The sequence below is a fragment of the Nymphaea colorata genome, chromosome 4, assembly GCF_008831285.2.
Source record: "Nymphaea colorata isolate Beijing-Zhang1983 chromosome 4, ASM883128v2, whole genome shotgun sequence".
In the NCBI taxonomy this organism is placed as follows: Eukaryota; Viridiplantae; Streptophyta; class Magnoliopsida; order Nymphaeales; family Nymphaeaceae; genus Nymphaea; species Nymphaea colorata.
In genome coordinates, this window is record NC_045141.1 from 13,134,453 (window position 1) to 13,152,815 (window position 18,363).

Below are 18,363 nucleotides of genomic sequence, written 5' to 3' on the forward strand. Positions count from 1 at the left end.
GCACTGAGAAGTATGAGATGCTTCACCCGTCCTTTCTCAATTATGAGAAGACCACTCATGCCAAGGAGGGTTGCTCAGCCCTAGAAGTAATATGGGAGTAGTCGAGTCATTCAATTGTCTCACATGTCATCTGAATCAAACTAATTTGCATCAAAACCGTGAGGTAAATACCCCTTTCTTTTTTTGTTTGGGTTGGGTGGTGTCTTATAGCCACGTTCTCAATTCAAATCTTAGAGGGTGCCATCTTAATGGTATTGAAGAATGTTGAGCTTGGAATTAAAGGTGCCATTATAGAGGTTAAGTGGGCCGGTTATTGTCCCTCCCTCTTTCCCCATCTCCTCTTTCTCTTGTGTAGCTTAGCTGGTTGGAGATGCCTTACATGGACAATACATTTGTTCGGCTCATGTACAGGCTACACTCTAGTCAGGGTTGAGAGGTTGTGGTTATGCCCACCAGCCTCCCTTTCTTTTCTTTATCTCAATTAAATTAATATTATACTTGAAGATTTATGGATCCCTCTTTTCATGAGTTAATATCTCACTTCCCTCTATAAAGCTGGCATTTTTTTTCAAATGTAAAGCCAAGATTTAGTTACTGTATTATTTATTTACTCACATTATGTTTGAAGGATTTGTTCAATCGTCGTAATTTTAATGTCTAATATGTATGACTATTAAATAAAATTTTCAAAATGATTCAACATTAAAAATTTACAATTTTGAATTGAATTTAAAGTATAGAAGGAGTATATCTGATATAGCATGCTAATCTAGAATTACCACATTAATATGATACTAATATTATAAAGTGATATTACTTTGATCGAATAATTAAAGTTCTAAGCAAGGTTGGGCTTAATCATAATGTATCCTTTGCTTAAGGAATGTAAAAGAAACAGCGGGTAAATGTATTTCTCTAGCTCTTCAAATACATCCTATTGTGAAAAATTTACTATTCTTCAAGACAATGTTGTTTTCTCTAAGAATATAAAATAAACTCATCAGCTTAGTACTATTTTGGAACTAGCTTTGTTAATTCCTCCATTTTTGAAACATCAAGACAAGTTTCAAAGACATAAGAAAAGAATTTTAGATGCAAGTCAAACAAAACAATCAGATCATTAATTTTGGGTTCTTATAAAAGTATGCAGATTAAAAAAATAGCATTTTTAATAACTCCAGGGGCACAGAGGAGTTAGTCAAGCTAGGAGCCTTAAAGTGATGGCTTTTTTGAGAATGGGGACTTTCAGGCCTCTTTTCTGGGTAGTGGGTTATTAATCTTTTGTTCGAAAAATATCATTTTTAATAAATGAACAATGTTTAGAATGTGTACTAGACCCAACATCAGGAATGAATTGTGTCTGCAAGGATTTGGTCTGCCGGAAGTTGACACTAATGAAAACTGAACCAACAACTGACTGCTTATCAACAATTAGGCCAACCAGTTATACCAAACTGAACAATTGGGCAGACTCACCGTGATGATTATCAAACTGAAGGTGCCCATGGACACCACTCGCTTTTGTTTTTCTTTTTCATTGCTTTTTTTTGTTAGTTAATTGACGTTAGGCGTTATGTTGAAGATGTTTCTTTTCCATTACCATCTGTTTGGATGGATGAAAAGGAAAGGAAAGGCAGTGACACAAAGGAAAGGAAAGAAAATGAAAAAGAAGAGGAAGAGAATAAAGATGAAAATAAAAGAGATGATTATAATACTTGTTTTGGATGGAAGAAAAAGAGTAACTATTTTTCTATTCATTCCCATCCCTCCAATTTTGAAGGGATTGGATTTACATTGATTTATTCTTTTCTTTCCTTTGCAACCAAATATTTGTTTGAATGAAAGAAAATAAACAACCCTTTTCCTTTCCATTCAAATCCCTTAAATTTTGAAGGGATTGAATATACATTGATTTATCCTTTTCTTTCATTTGCAACCAAACATGTTTTTTTTTTTTCCTTTCTTTTCGCTTCTTCTTAATTGACCAACTAAACACAACTACACAAGATTGACTACACTTTTCCTCCATTCAAACAAACTGGGTGTAGGGGCATTTTAATACTTTTTATCTTAACATTTTTAGTCCGCTTCTACGTAGGGTTGGGCAGGGGGTGGCCCCGCCCAATCAAGATTTGGGCTTGGGGCAGGCCATAGCCTATGCCCAAAGCTTGGCCCAGCCCTGCCGATCTAGCTTGGTCCGAGCCAATTATAATAAAAGTTTTATATAATATAAATATATAATAATTATAATAAAAATATATAAATTTAACAAAAGAAAACTATAGAGCCGAGGAGGGGTTGGCCCATTAGAGTCGGGTTCCCGTTTGGCCCTCAGCCATCTGATCCAGATGGGTTACTTGAACATGAAATCTAAATTTTCAAAGGTATTGGTGTTCCTTAAACCACTCCATTGTGTCGGCTATCAGTAATTGTTTCCAAAAACTATAAAAGGCGAAGGGGGACCTTTCTCATTTCTCCCTCGAGTTTCGACTATATCCCTCTCCCTCTCTCCTTGCCGCGGGACGGCTTCTCGCTGGAAATCTTGCCGCCGCGAGGAGGTCTCTCTCTCTCTCTCTCTCTCCCCCTCCCTCCGCAGCCTTCGTCTCTGTTCATTTGGTGTCGGAGGGCTGCCGGCTAGAAATGGCTGGCCGGCGGCCCCCGTTTATCTCCCTCTTTTTCGAACCATGTAGTCATTGTTTTCTCATTCTGATTCTTTTTAAATGTTTGGGCTGTTGGGTATATACGATCTTAGTCTTTTATCGTTCTGCATGCCCAACGTTATTTTGATTTTGGTTTCCTGTATGTTCCGTCTCATAGAAATTCTGTTCGTGGATATTGTATAATAAAAATTCTGACTGCCACTATGCTTTTGTCCGCTCGTGTTAAAACCAAAGAACCTTTGCGTAAGCAGTTGCACAAAATGCAATAAGGTCAGTTCACAGACTCCAGGGTTACCTATATCGAGTTTACAGATGAAATCAAGCCATCATGCTTTTGTAATCCTCATGTATTCAGTTTAGATTGAACCGTGCACCTTATTGTGCATAGATACGCAACTGTGGTTTTTGTTGAGCATTCTTCACAGCTGGGTATTCATAGCTAATTGTTTCCTTTCCCTTTGTAACTTCTGATGGAAATTCTCCTGGTAATAAAAGGTGATGAACTTAAATGGAGAATCACCAAGTTAATGTGCAGGGTTTTCATATTGCTTGAATACTAGGAGCTTCGTGCTTAGTCATTCTTTTTGTGTGAAACAGAAAATGTAGTTCTGGCATTCGCCATTATGGTCAAGGTAGAACCCACGTAAACTGTCATGCATAGGTCACCTTTTCTAAATATAATATAACTGACCCAGGAGTTGGGTCTTATAACATTTCTTTTTCTTAATCTGCGTTCGATGCGTGCTACCTGAGGTTTTCTGAACCACTACTGACAATAGGAAATTAGTTAGAACTTTAAAACTCTTAACTGAATATCAATACTTTTTATCAGTTTAATGTTATTGGTTTTTTTTTTTTATGTTATTCACGATTTATTTTGGTACTTGCATGGCTTTATATGTTGCATTACATGTGATGCAATAAGGGTCTTCTACAGTTTTTCAATCTTGATGTTGCAATAAAGCCCTTGTTTTATATGCAACAAGGGTCTTGTACGGCTCTTCTTTCTTTAAAAAATATTGATATTTGCATTGGAGAGTCAATATAGAGATTGCTGTATCTTTTTATATAGTTGTTTACTTATATACTTGTCCCTTTATTATTATTATTATTATTATTATTTTTTATTTTGCTGTTTACTTATATACTTATTCTTTTAGTTGTTCTTTTGGTTGATGTTAATTGTGCAACTGAACTCTATTAAGACGTAAGATTTTTGAAGGCAGATTGTCAGAACAAGTTGATTTGGACAATCTCACCTGTGGATTATATTATCTTTTAGGAGTTTTTGGTAGGATAGATCGATTTCAGGATGACCCCATGTCTATTTTTACTAGAACAAGTTGATTTGTGAAACCCATGTCCATTTGAACTATTTAGTAAATTTTGTGGTTGTAGATAAGTTTTGTTATTTTTCTTTATGAATATAACTTGATTGCTCTTTGCATGTGCATATGTGTATGGAAGATGATTTAACATGGGTTATTACTTATTACAACATGAAGTACCTATTTGTATTGTTGTTTCATTGTATCTCGAGTTATTATTTTTCAATTTTATCATTATTCCTATTAATATTGCATATGTGTATGGAACAAATTGAAACTTATGCTTCAATGCCTCATAGGCCTTGCCTCATGACAAACTGAAAATGCCTCACGTTGCCTCGTTGCCTTTACTAACATTGGTTTTTGATACAGAAGAAAGTCCTCTGTGTTGCTACCACATTCTCTCACGACACCGCATAGCTTTCTCCACCGGTGATAGGTGAGTCTCCCCCTCTTAGCGTCACCAGCCTATCGATTGCTGGCAAGGGCTCGCACCTGCTTTTTCTTGTTCTTCTTCTCCTCTTTTTTTGGCATCTCATTACAGCATGCTGCTTTGTACTTTTCTTCTTCTTGTAAATTTGGTTGAAATTGAATCACATAACATCTGGAAGTTCATAAATGAAACGGTAGCTTGTTAATTCTTATTCCGCTCAATGTGTTTCTTCTCTTATCAGTTATCACAGTCTCAAAGGCATCAATTGTCTGAATGGTTTGAGTTTTATAAATCATTCTGTTTGCAGTAAAATTACTTATTTCTTGTTGAAAATCTTTCCTTGGTACATGCATCTTGAAATTGATGCATCTAATGGGTAACAGGAAGTTCTTTTAGTTTCTTCTTCTTCTTTTCTTCATTGGTCTTCAAGAAAGTCTGAGCTTCAGTCAAAATTACAACATCATCTTGTTGTTATTTGGTAAACTTGTCATCCATTGTTTTGGTTATGGGATTGTTGTAAACAGGAATCTGATTGTGTTAAGATGTTAACTAAATCCTTTCCATATAAAAAATATGGAGTTCTTCCCCTATGAAAAGTGACGTTCTCCTTTTTGTTTTTATTTGTTCTTTTTTTTTCTCCTCTAAAGTATTTTATTTTTTAAGCATGATTTTACTTTAATTCTTCCAGTTTGTTTTGGTTGGTTTCCTGAAACAGTTTTGAGAACTTGGTAATCACAACTTGAGGAATAGATGGCAGGAATTCTTTTTGAGGATATCTTCACCTTGACTAGGATCAATCCTGATGGTAAAAAATTTGACAAAGGTAATTACTTAATTGCACTTGTATAAGTAAATTAAAGTTTCTTAGTTTCATTTTAGTCCTTGATGTTCCTTTTCTATCTTTGTGATTGTTGAATAAGTAGTTCTTGTTCAATTGTCAACCCTGTTCATAGTCTTGGTAATTATGGAATTGAAAAGAAGGTTTTGAAGGAGGAAAGAAATTTAGGAGTCATTGAAGGAGGTGGAAGCAAGCTATGAGAGATGCATAGATAAGACAAAGTGGGAAGTGAGAAATAGAAAGGATTTAAGAAATGAATTATAGGCTTTATATAATTGTGGTACATTTTGACAAAGCATATGAATATAATGCTTTCACCATTTATAACTTATTAAAGTTGTCCATTCAGGGTAGTTTTATTATATGATTTATAATTTAAACAAGTAATTTGAACTATGACTTTTGGTCAAAATTAAGTTCTATATATTAAAAAAAAATTTGTGCAGCTCATAGTTAAGCAACTGTTTTTGGAGAGTGCCTAGTTTCTTGCCTTCACAACATTCTCTTAGGGAATGAGCTTGCCAAGATAATATAGAAGCTTGGTAGCCATGATCAAAATGCTGTTGGAACTACCAGAGCACCTATAGAGGCATATGTTATGTTTTTTTGGGGACATAATGGCCTAGTGGTCAATTGTTTGCAGGTGAAGCTTGTTTAACACAGTCTGATTGGCTTAATCTGTCTTGTCAACATCCTTCAGTCGAGCAAGTAGTAGATTAAGTTGCTCTATTTGAATTCTTCGGTTTAGTAAATGCAAACCTGGTCAGAGTTTACTCTTTTATCATTTATAATGCATTTTATGGCATTCAAATATCCATTTATTTAATTTCCTTTGCCTCTAACTGATGCTTCTCCTATTTACTTCACAGTTTCTCGAATAGAAGCTCGCAGTGAACAATTTGACATGTACATGCTCCTTGATGTAAATACAGAAATCTATCCTCTTAAAGTTGATGACAAATTTACTATGGTTCTGGCTAGTACTCTAAACTTGGACGGAAGTGCTGATAGTGGGTACTTTGTGCAGGTATTGAGGTGTTTACTGTTTAGATTTTTTCCAATAGTAAAATTAACATGATATCCACTATATCTTGCATAGTCCTGGTTGATCACTAATTTCTGTTTTATCACAGTCTATTTTTTACATTCAAGCCGATTAATAACTAGTTATAATTTATAAATATAGAAGTCATGTTATTCTTTCCTTTTAACCTGAGCAATCTGAAATCTAGTGAAAAATTTTTCTTAGTGGTTGTCCAAATAAGGTTTCTGTACATGCACATGCACAAGGAGGCAGTTGGCTAGAAACATTTAGATTTATAAGCCACACAACTGCCAGTCATGACTTAATCTGTTGAAGAGTTTCAGGTTGAATTCTTATTGATGTACCGATGGCTTCATGTCTTTCACATGGAAACTCCATTTGACGCCCCTTCCTTATTCTCTTTCATTGGGAGTTTATGATAATGCATACCCCCTAACTAACCATGTGGCAGTTCCTTTAAATTTTCTGAATTGGTAAGGCTTTAGATAGACATGATAGCCAAAGATAGATATGAAAGGTCTGGACTTGGTCTTCTACACTTTGTTTTCCCCCAAACACTCACCTCTAGTTCATCGGTTTACTCCTCAATCCATTCACACTGCACCGGCCAACAATGTATCAGCGGTTAAGCTATTTAAATCCTGGTAGTGTTTTTGTTCTTTGAAGATTGGTCACATTTTATGTTTCTCTTTTAAAAGTTTCATGGTTAAATCATATATATTTTTTTTCCTCCATGAATTTTCAGGGCCCAAGAAAAACACTTGCTGACAAGTTTGAATATGTGATGCATGGAAAGCTATATAAGATTTCTGAGGAAGGTTCTGGCACGAATGTGAAATTGTATGCTTCCTGCACTCTCTTATGTAGAATAACTGATTTTGCAAATGTATATTGAAAGTGTTGCTTACTTTCACGAGAAGCTCACCCATGTTTTTTTGTGTTGCATTGGTTGTGCCCTATGTCACATAGAATTAAAGGAACTGCCAGATATGCTGGAGACAGAACTTAATGATTTTGAGCATGCTGGAGACAGAACTTAATGATTTTGAGCATGCTGGAGACATAATCCTAATCCTATCTGCATCCTTATACAGGTTTAGAAACATGTAGCATAACAAATTCAGGTTATATAAACTGAGAAAAGCTGAGATCAATTATGTCTTGAAAGAAGAAAGCAAACAGTAAAAGGCTAGGGTACTGTGTATATCAGATTTTGGCATGCTGGAGAAAGAATTGACCTATATTACCTAAATATGTACATTTGATGAGTAGGATACAGCTTTTTTGAGCAACTGTATCATATTTCAAGTATGTTGCTGCTTTGAAGTGCTAGACATTGGGCCTTTGAAACTGAATAATGCATAACATGTTTCCCCAAACGAAACTCACCCTTTTCTAGATCAAATTCTCTGTAAGTTACCACCATAGTTGGTGGGACAACATGCATCCCTGGAAGTACCATTTGGAAGTGCAAAGCACGATATGTCCAGAGAATGATAGAAGCAGACTTCCCTCTTTGCTTCTTTTGTAGGAAAAATACAATTTTTGTTCTTTTCTTATTTATTGGGTTTTTCCTTCTCTTTTATTAGCTTCCTCTTTGATTTTTTTTTTTTTTTTTGTCTCTGATTCACTTTTTGATATGTTTCTGATTACTTCCATTGGGATCCTAGTGTTTCACTTCCAAAAAATTTTAGGGTATCTTGCTTCTTGCATTACTTCTTGCTTCTGCTTCCTAGATTGGTAGAAAAGAAAGGTGATAAATAATGGTGTGAAACGTGTTAAGGTAGTAGAGCACCTTCATGTCTTCCTAGCTTAACATTGTTTGAAATTCTCAAGTTCATCTCAAGTTTATCTGTGTTTCTTGCTTTTTCAATTGTCACAAATTTGTCTCCGATGTCTTGCCTTTTCCATCTTTCCGAAAAATCTTGTCATTCGTCAATGATGTTGTTTGGTGTCAATTTATATGTTAGTTCTTTATGCCCATACTAGACTACTACCATAAAAGTGCTGCTCTTTTTTTTTTCTTTTTTCTTTTGAGGATGCTGCTGGAAAGACATAAATTCTGCCTCTTCTCAATTTAGAAAAGTTTGGGAAAATGCCCTGTTATGATGGAGAAGGGACAGGTTTTATACTCTCTTTACTGGTTAGCCAGCTGGGATGAGCTGATGGAGACCAGGAGGCATGAGAAAGTAGCTCAAGATGACGGCCTTCTAACTGAACATATGATGGTTGCCTTGGATATTTTTGTTAAGGTTTTTTGAAAATAGACCCTTACAGAACATGAATTAACCTGGTATATCAACGACAGACAGGTATATAAAAGTGCTCCAATGTGCATTGTATGTGTAGGCTTCACACAACTGGAAAAATGGTAGCTCAAAGGTTGTAAATGAGTTCTCATGTTTCACTACCTCAATGACTGAACGAGTGCATGTCATTCTTGGGTTTTGTTGTCATTAGGAATGAGAAAAGGTCTCATGTTGGTATTACTATTACAACACATGGTTGGCCCTTTTTCTTTCTGAAGGCCTAGCACTTGTTGTTGCATATAAAGGGCTAAGACCTGGTGAAAACCTAGAGTATATTCAAGGAAAGTGCACCTGGAGTACAGTCAAGCACATGGTAAGAACCTGTCGCTGATTGTGGCCTTCATGAAACACTAGGATGCTTACCTGTCGCTGGTTGTGGCCTTCATGAAACACTAGGATGCTTAATGTGGAGATCCTAAGAGCTGAACTTGGAGATGTTAAAGGGGACTAATCCTGGCACTGTGTTGACAAAGGATGCCCTTATGACATTATCTGAAGCAGCTCATGTTACCATTTGGTTCTCAACTGGCGTTTTATTCAGCAACCTGTTTTGTGAGGAGCTGCTCCCTATGCCAGTTGGAGGAACTCCAGAGAGGGGTGAACTATAGGTCATGGGAGATGACTTGAAGGCGAGAGGAATACACTTAGAAAAAATTTGTCTCCTTAAGCAACTTCCATAGTAATATAGTGTGTGTATTTAGCTTGTGAGAATGCTTACTGAAGAGCAGTTCCAGAAGTTGGGGATTTCAATAGTCATTTGTTGTTTCCTTTATCAGATGGTTCTAGAGTCAGTAGCTAATGTCCTTTCAGCTGCTGCAAAGCAAGTAGTGGAGTTTATCACTGAACGCTTCCATGTTGGGGATTTGGATCAGCTGTATTGTGGTTTGCTAGAAAGCACAGAGACCTTGGTCTGGGGGCAGGTGAACATTTTTTTACCTTTTTCATAAGCTAAGCTGGGCCTGGTCGAACTCAATTGAAGCTGTAAATTGCTCTGCTTGAGGTCAAAGTTACTAGGTTAAGTTCAACTCAGTTACGACTGTACAATAAGTTGAGCTTGAGTTCAACTCTCTCATTGAGTTGAGTTCTAATTGAAGTGAAAACTTGCTTAGGTAATTGGGATAAACTCATTGTAACTGGCTCATGGAAGGTCATATGTATAGTGTCTTCCACAATATTATTCTGAAAGCTACAATTAATAATTGTTTCTTCTTTTTGGTTCAAAAGGTATTTTGGGTTCAAAATCTATTGGTGCCTTTTGAAGATGTCTTTTTTAGAGATTCTTTATCTTAGTTGTTAAGGTGTGGACTAATCCACGCCTAGGCGTGAGTCTGCACTCGTCGCCTAAGTCCATCACTTAGGCGATAGGTGTTGGACTGGCGCTTAGGTTCGCCTACGCTGGACTAGGTGCTAGCACGCCTAGTCCATGGGAAGGTGAAAAGTCACCTTCTCTTCAAATTAAGTCCTGTAATTTTATTATACTGTTATACCATATATACTTATATTACATGCAATTATATTATGTAAGTTCTGTTCTTTTGGTACAGTTGCTGTATGTGAATTACATATCCTATATCAACTCATCAAGTGGAAGTTCCAGCCATACGTTAAGTACTTATTCTATAAAACCAATGAATTTCTGTATTTATCTTATGTGCTCTAAAACATATTTTGTGGAACCTATGCCAGCCTTCTTACCCATGTTAAAACCTAGTTTTATGGTAAAAAGACCACTACTTTCTCTCGTTTAGTGCATGTCTAATAATCAGAGAAATACGTGCAGGCCTCACTTTTGCCACCTGAATACAGATTTATTTTCTCATTTGTAAGGGTGTTTTTTGTGTTATATGTATATTATATGTTATATGTACAATCTGTTGTAAATTTGTAATGTGTATTATATGTACTGATTTGATATGATTTTTGTTTGAAATGATTCAAATGAAATAGTCTATAAGGTCTATAACTGAAATAGTCTATCAGAAATGCAAGCATTGTCCAGTATGTAAACAATAATGGCATGTTTTCTTTTGTCTATCAAACTAAGACATCAGCCAGAATAGAACAGCACAGTTTTCCAGTATGCAGACAAGCTGGAAATGTACTGTTAATCTGTCATGTAAACAAGAACAGAACAGTTTTTCATGTTTTTCTTTTTGGCTTTACTTGCAAAGTATAATCATTCAATTAGAACAGAACAGAACAGTTTTTCAAGTTTTACTTGCAATAGAAGCTTACAGTTCAGTCAGTAAGTACATAATTTTATTATGTAATGGTTAACTTAAATAAAAAAACCAACAAAAGAAAAAGATCGCTTTTTTCCTAGGTGCTAGGAGCTGCCTGGCGCTGGGCCCCGGAGGCCCGGACAATTAAGTTCTTTATCCACAAATCAACTAAGTTGTTGACTCAAACATAGCTGATTCAAACTCGCCTCTCTTACGATGAGTTGAGCCTTGCTTGAACTCGAGCCGGGCAGTTTAGAACTTGAGCTGAAGTTTGATCCAGCCTGCTTGGCTGGTGAACCCTCTTAAGCATGACTCGGCTTAATAGAGCTTGACTGAAGCTCGGTTCTTCTGAGTTTGACCTAGGATTAGTTTTTCACTCAGAACACTTTTTGATCAATGCATGAGGCCTCCACTACAATAACAGCACCTTATGTGACAATACTAGTGAAAGACATGATATATATATGGTCTTTCAGTGAGCCTACATGTTTACCTAATACCTATACATGTTTTAATTGCTCAACTTATCTTGACTCATTGTGCAGTTTGGGTTGTCTGGGGAGATGAGGAGGATTAGGGCCCCTTCTTGGAGTTTCTAAATTTTGTACATGATTGTGGTTTTGATAGCATTGGAACCTTGTTGCGCATTGACGCATTTTTCAATTTAATTAAAAACAATGTCACAAATATTGCCACTTTTTCTAAAAAAGGGCAAAAGTAGATGAAAATGAGAAAAATGGTAAATTTGCAAAATTTTGAAAGCAATGACAAAAATTGAAAATATCATGTTTTTATCATGCTTTCTCTTTCCCAGAGGAATGTTTTTTAATATTTTTTTATTTTTTTTGAGGTTTCCCTTAAACATATGTTTGAATTTCTGTCAAAGTTTTTAAAATAAATTTGGTTAAAAAGCTCAACGTTTTTGTTTTCTTATATTAATTTTTAATATTTTAATATCTTGAATTCCCAAGATGATGATCCTAAGAATAGCAGACTTTCTGATTGTTGCCTGAAAGGCATATTGCTGATAAAAACTTGAGAGAAATATTTGCAACAATGGTTGAAACAATGTTTGGGGCTTGCTCCCATGCATTTCAGTTGATAAAAATGTGATTGGTTTGGGAAAGCAAATATTCATATCCAAGAAAATACTCAAGCTTGACAATATTCATATCCAAGAAAATACTCAAGCTTGAGGCTTAAGTGATCAGTGAACTTGAAAAGTAGGTATCAAGAGATTGTAGAAGTCAAATTCAAAAACTCATACTGTTTTGACAGTTTTCTGATGTTTTTTTTATCATTTGGACTCATATCTATGTACACATGAAATTTGAAGGTGACTTGCTGAAAATTTGAATCCCATTAACCATCTTGACCCAGTGAAATGTATTTTGGGCTAGTCATCCAACTATTATTTCCCGTGGTTGGTAAATTGCCTCTAAATTAGACAGATGATTGTGACCTGTAATTCATTGACGATACGTGTGGCCTGAAATTTTGGTTCCAAGTTGCTAAACTGAATATCGTTAAGTTTATTTATCATTATGGTCATTTTATGATTGCCAACTGCAAATAGTTTTACAGGAAATTTGAAGCATTCCTATATATAGGTTTTGAATCTCACATTTTGTTCCTTGCTGGATTAATTTTTCCAGGGAGATTTACGTATCATTTGGAGGACTGCTGATGCTTCTGCAGGGAGACCCAACCTCAAACCTTTCTAATTTCCAGCTGGACCAGCGGTTGTTTCTTCTGATGAGGAAGGTCTGAGTAATTTCCCATGAATGAGAAAATGTTCTCTGACATAGAAATCTTGACATAAGCTTGGACAAAAAATTAGTGCCTGAAGTTTTTAATACAGAATCAGTAGTTGAACTTCCTATGAGTTTCCAAAATTTTGATGAGCATATGAGCTGGGCTTTGGTTCTACACTTGCAACTGGGACAGATTTCATGGTTCTCGTCTATTCCTTTTTGAGTTTTAAATTTCATTCAACTGCTGAGCGGTTTCCAAAGACTGCAATCCATTAGGAGTTATCAATGGCATAGGAATTGAAATGTAGGGTTGTTAATACCTGATGATGCGTTGTTCGAGACAAGAAATCGGAGCCTGTGTCCCTTCAGCAAGGATATGACTTGCTATTGTCCTTGTGTGAATACCAACCTGACTTTATTTTGGCCCTTAAAAGCTGACCTCCACCTGACCTTACTGTCCTGGGTTGTGAAAAATCTTTATTTTGGTCAGTGCTCACGGTGCTCTTCTGAGTAGGCTTGGTTGCTGCATAGTAATAAATTGCCATTTGAGCTGCTATTGCGAGACTTCTTCATGCCTATAGTGTAGAAATGCTTCAAATGTCTACCAGGGAAATGAAAGGTACATTTAAAATCAAGTCTATAACATCGAATTTTCTACCTGAGCCACTTATTGCAACCTTATGGTTATGTTCCAGACAAGTCTAGGTGCCCGAAAGATACATTTAAAATCAAGTCTATAACATCGAATTTCCTACCTGGGCCACTTATTGCAACCTTATTATGGTTTATGTTCCTGACAAGTCTAGGTGCCTGTCGACATGCCACTTTTCTTCTATACGCTTGTAAATATGACACTTTGATTTAGTGGAGAGAATGTCCAATTGACAATCACAGAACTAATTCAACTTAAATAACACGTTGATAACTTGATAGCAAAGGTGTCCTCTCTCTCTCTCTCTCTCTCTTTCTAATTGGAACCATATGTGAAGCGGGTTGCTGTTCTATTTTCTTCTGCACTATTGGCAGGTTTATTGGAAGTTCAGTCAACATGCACTTGTTTAAGTTGTTCCAATCTAGCCTTCTCGAGCTCTTTTACTTTGGATGATTCGAAATACAAATGCGTAAGGCATTATTTTCTTGATAAATTTTGAAAAAGCGGTCTGAAGTCAATTTAGTTGACAAGTTTCCATGCATATGAGATTGACCACCAACGCAACTGTGCTGAGACCCCGCAACAAAATGGTAGTTGAGAGGAAACGTCATCGGGCCCTACGATTCTGTGCTTTGTGTTATGAGTGCGGCGTACCTCATTAATGGGATACGAACGTCTATCTTGAATGCTGTTGTGCACTTTTTACTAAACCCAGATAAGATCATTTGTGAGCATTCAGATCTTCATGTTATTTGCATGATCAAAGTGTAACCAAAGATAAATTTTCTTCTCGTGCCAAGAACTGTATCTTTCTTGATTACACTTTTGACCCAGATGATCATCAAAGGCGACAAGCCGAGATGTGATTTTCCATGAAAATGCATCAACAGAAGGCCTCATTAAATCTGAGCCAATGTATTTTCCTTTGATCTAACAAGAGTAGGAAGCTATCCTCCTAGCAGTTTGCATCCGTAATTATCACATGTTCCTCACGTCGCCCATAAACCCATGTCACCACCGATCTCTCATTAACCCCGCGATGTCCAATCTGCTTCCCGAAGATGGTTCAGTTGTGTCCGTTCATGGCTAAAAACCTACCTGATTATATTAGCAACACAGTCATTCACGACTCCCATTGTAATGATCTCTTTATCATCTCCTCTAACCTTTTCCTCCCTTTCTTCCAGTAATCTACTGCTCATTGTGCATCTTTTATTGCCTTGTTTTTTGGAAGAGAACCTCTCCATTTCAAAGCCTCAGTCACCAATCCTCATTGGCAAGAAGCCATGGCAAACGAAATCAAAGCTTTCCAAGATAAAACTCTTGAAGACATAATGATTAATTCCCACTACCAGCTTTCCATCTCACCAGATAACTTACCTCCTTCCCTCCCATGGAGTCCCTTCCAGAACCAGGAATCCTTACTTTTCAGTTTACAGATCCATAAACTGGTTCTACTTGGGTACTTTTTTTTTTTATTATTATTAATCCATTCCATTCTGAATCTAATTTAAGCAGACATATACAAAGAAAAATAAGATTGGCTCTGTTTTGATGAAGAACTTTAGTAAGGCCCACCCAATCCTCACAGAATTGATTGCATAGAGAAGTCCAAGTGATTAAGTGACATTTCTTCCTGTCCTCCAAATCCCCCCCAAAAGAAATCCAGAACACTCTCTCCTAATGAACTAGGCAGTAGACACAGGAAGCTTAAACATAATTGACCGGTAGCCAATTAACCGCTGGGTAGATGTCGATATATCCTATTTGAATTGCATATTTGACTGAACCATTCTGAAAAATAGGATATGAAAAAAACAATGCAATATCTGATTAAGAAATCAGAACGAATTCAGATTTAAAAAATGACATCCGATCATATTTGGATGTGTATAACTATCTGGTAGCAATCAGGTTCTGATCAGATTTAGTTTTAAACAACTATCATATATCCAATGTTCTCACATTTTGAAAATCAGTTGGATTCAGTTCAAAATTTGGATCCAGATTCGGCTGTGAATGTAAAATCAGATTTAAATTGGATTTGGTTGTAAAATAGGATTTTGGATTTGGATTTAGATTTAGATACATCTTTTCTTTATTTGTATTCAAATTCAAGTGTATGAATATCCAAAAAAGTAGATATAGTTAAGAGTATATCCAATATGTTGACAGCCATAATAACATGTTTTAATAAGAAAATTCTCTCTGAAAAAAGAGAACAATCTTGCTTTCCACCTTGCTAATTTCTTGCTGATTTTCTACTTCAGAGGTAAATACAACTCAGCTCACAACTTCCCCACAAAAAGTGGGAGTCCCATGTAGATCGAAGGTAAGCTCGCACGTCTCCATCCTGTATTGTGGCGACACTCTCACTTTCCTGAGCCGAGATTTCAAAAGAGAAGAAAGAAGATTTCTTGTCATTTGCAAGACCTGCATTGCTTTCAAATTTCTTTAGCACAATTTTTCTTTTTTAAATTTTAATCAGAGATCTCCTTTTAGCAGTGCAGATAACCAACCAATTCAGCATCCTTCTCCCCTTTTTGCTCTTTTCATACTGATTCAAAAAAAAAAAAACTTAATCAAAATCAAATTTGATCATTAATTTAGTTTTATGTCGCCAAAACTCAAATTGTACCTGACTTGGCCCAGCTAGCCGAGTCTTGGTGTGGATGGCTTGGGTCTTAACCCGTGACCTAGTAAGTGAACAATCTCGATCCAACTCGAGCGATCACTAGGTTTGCCAACTATGGTTTGAGCATTATTTGTTGTTCTTATTATGACGATGATTATTATAATGGTTGTCGTTGTAGCCTTGTAGGGGCTGGGAGATGGCGTGAAACTCTGGCTCTTCTGGCCAAAATTATTCCTCGTTCGGTTCAGCTTACTAATCATCAAAGTCTTGGATTGCTTGTTGCAGAGGGGGACCGTGAGGAAGGAAGAAGGAGAAAGAAGAAGCAGAAGGCGTGGACATTTTTCAATGGTCACGTCTCATCACTCCGTAGCCATCTCTACGGCTATGGCCGGCCGGCCGCTAGTAATAGTGCAGGTACTGCTGCTACCACTATCAGCAGCAACGAGACGGCCGGCACAGGAGCGAATATGAGATTGTATGCTTCTTCCTCACGGTACGTACGCCACTTTCTACTTTTGAAACCATGCCACCCGCTTAGCCTTCCACACGATGATCATTAATCGTCTGAGCTTTAGCGTTTGCCGCGTTTCTCTTGTTTCCACATGCCGGGCACGGGAACCAGGCAGTCAAATCTCTTAACAGTATGTTTGTTTTGTTCTTCTGGATTTGCAGAACAAACATATCGTCCATATGTTCCAAATTCAGTGCTCTGCAATGCTCTAGAGTGGGGGTTTGAAAGCTAGAGAACGAATCGAGCACACTCTTAAGGAGTCCCATAACAAGTGGAATGCTGAAGAACGGACAAGCAAATTATTAACTCTTGGAACACTGGCGCCGTGATCCCTTGTGCTATGCTTGCTACCGAAGAGAAGGATCCCTTGTTTTGTTTGCTTGAAAGAGCACATGTCAAACTTTTCTCTGCAACTTAGTCTGGAGAAAAAGCTTCACGAGTGACTTCTCCCATCATGAAAACAAGACCTAAGGCTGCGCACCAATGGACTGCAGATGGTGTTCCACAAGCAAGAAGAAGTTTGCTGGCTGTGCAGCACAGTCGGTCCTGACTTCATTCTGGCACCAACTTGGTCCTAATCTTTTGTCTCGTCCGACTCCGACCAGAAGGTGCATCCACAGTTCAATATCTGTGCAGATCAACATTGAGTTGAACTCCATGACATTATTTAAGTTAAAGCTAGATAGTGAGCATGTTCAAGCTGGAGAAAAAATTACATATTTCTTTTAAATATTTGAGGAATTCCTACTTTTGGGTTAATCGAAATAAGTCGGCAACTACAGCCAGTTACTTGGATCTTGAGCTAACTTTTCTCAGGATCTGTATTTGGTAATTAATGCAATCCTTAAAAGCCCTTTGGTAACAGGAACAGCGTGTGATAATTTCTATGTGGAATAGATTCACAAAACATTTATTAAGTAAAATCTTTTATTTATGCATCTACCCTAAATTTAAGACGGCCACATGGTATATATATATATATATATACATACATGAAACCAAAATCTCTTAAAACTATATGGCCCCATGGTGTATATACATGAAGCCAAACTCTCCTAAAACTGTACGTTCTTGCTCAAGATAACACTGAAACACATTTCAGTAAAGATCTTAAATCCAAATTTGATTTGCTAAACTGCAGTTCAGGTCAAACCAGTCGTCCAATTCAAGGTATGTTTTAACTACATGCTATATAAACAATAAAAGGCGGATTACTTCACACGAAACAAAAATTTGAAACAATATATTCCTTACGTGTACAACAATTAAAGGAACCGTGGGCACGTGTATAATTTTTTTGTGCATAGATAATTTAATATGCATAGCTGCTACATGTTTAGCATGGGTTTGGTGTCCATCCGAGCAAGATGTTTTTTTATTAGAACAAGTGGGTCCATACATCTTGTGAGTCTTTATCATTCCTTTTGTTATATAAATGAAAGGTTATTGTAAGGACCTGATCCACTCATAAGCTCGAGCCCTTAGTTTGGTAAATTCCAACCTGATCCCTAACAGTTTCAGGTTCGACCTCAAAAAAGTTAAGAGCCAGGTAACCATCTATTTAATAACCCTTTTTATAAGCTCTTAAAGATCAATCACAATGTTCAATACAATACTAAATTTTTGAGGTGTTACAATGTTATTATGCTGAAATATGAATGTAAATTAAAGTTTTTAGATTCAAATAATTTTAAATACAACAAAGGAAGGAACAATTTGATCCAAGGAACTAAAGAAACCCTTAAAGAGATCCTTAAAGAGGGCATCTACTTTCCATTATGCAAAGACAGCCTGAGCATATGAAAGTTCGATTGTCGGTTCAGTTCTCATGAGTGCTATTTTTTTAGACTATAAATGATGGTGTGCAACACTTGAGTCGATGGATACGCTGTTGAAGCAACCTTAGACCCCAAAGGCTCGAAAAAGGGGGAAAGGGGTTTATGCATTTTTGAGTTATTTATAACCTTGTTCCAGGT

At 36.6% G+C, this 18,363-nt stretch overlaps 1 protein-coding gene across 2 annotated transcripts; it reads left to right on the forward strand.

Moving 5' to 3' along the window:
- The first annotated feature begins 2,407 nt into the window (after positions 1 to 2,407).
- LOC116253615 (DNA-directed RNA polymerases II, IV and V subunit 8B-like) lies at positions 2,408 to 12,715 on the forward strand. 2 transcript variants are annotated; one of them, XM_031628535.2, is made up of 6 exons: positions 2,408 to 2,558; positions 4,361 to 4,427; positions 5,110 to 5,244; positions 6,129 to 6,286; positions 7,050 to 7,144; positions 12,491 to 12,715. In XM_031628535.2, the coding sequence occupies exons 3-6, from the start codon at positions 5,172 to 5,174 to the stop codon at positions 12,603 to 12,605; spliced, it is 441 nt and encodes a 146-aa protein (XP_031484395.1). In that variant the 5' UTR covers positions 2,408 to 2,558; positions 4,361 to 4,427; positions 5,110 to 5,171; the 3' UTR covers positions 12,606 to 12,715. The 2 variants fall into 2 exon arrangements, with proteins under 2 accessions (XP_031484395.1, XP_031484394.1); XM_031628534.1 differs by having other exon boundaries at positions 2,409 to 2,558; positions 5,137 to 5,244.
- Positions 12,716 to 18,363: the final 5,648 nt, after the last annotated feature.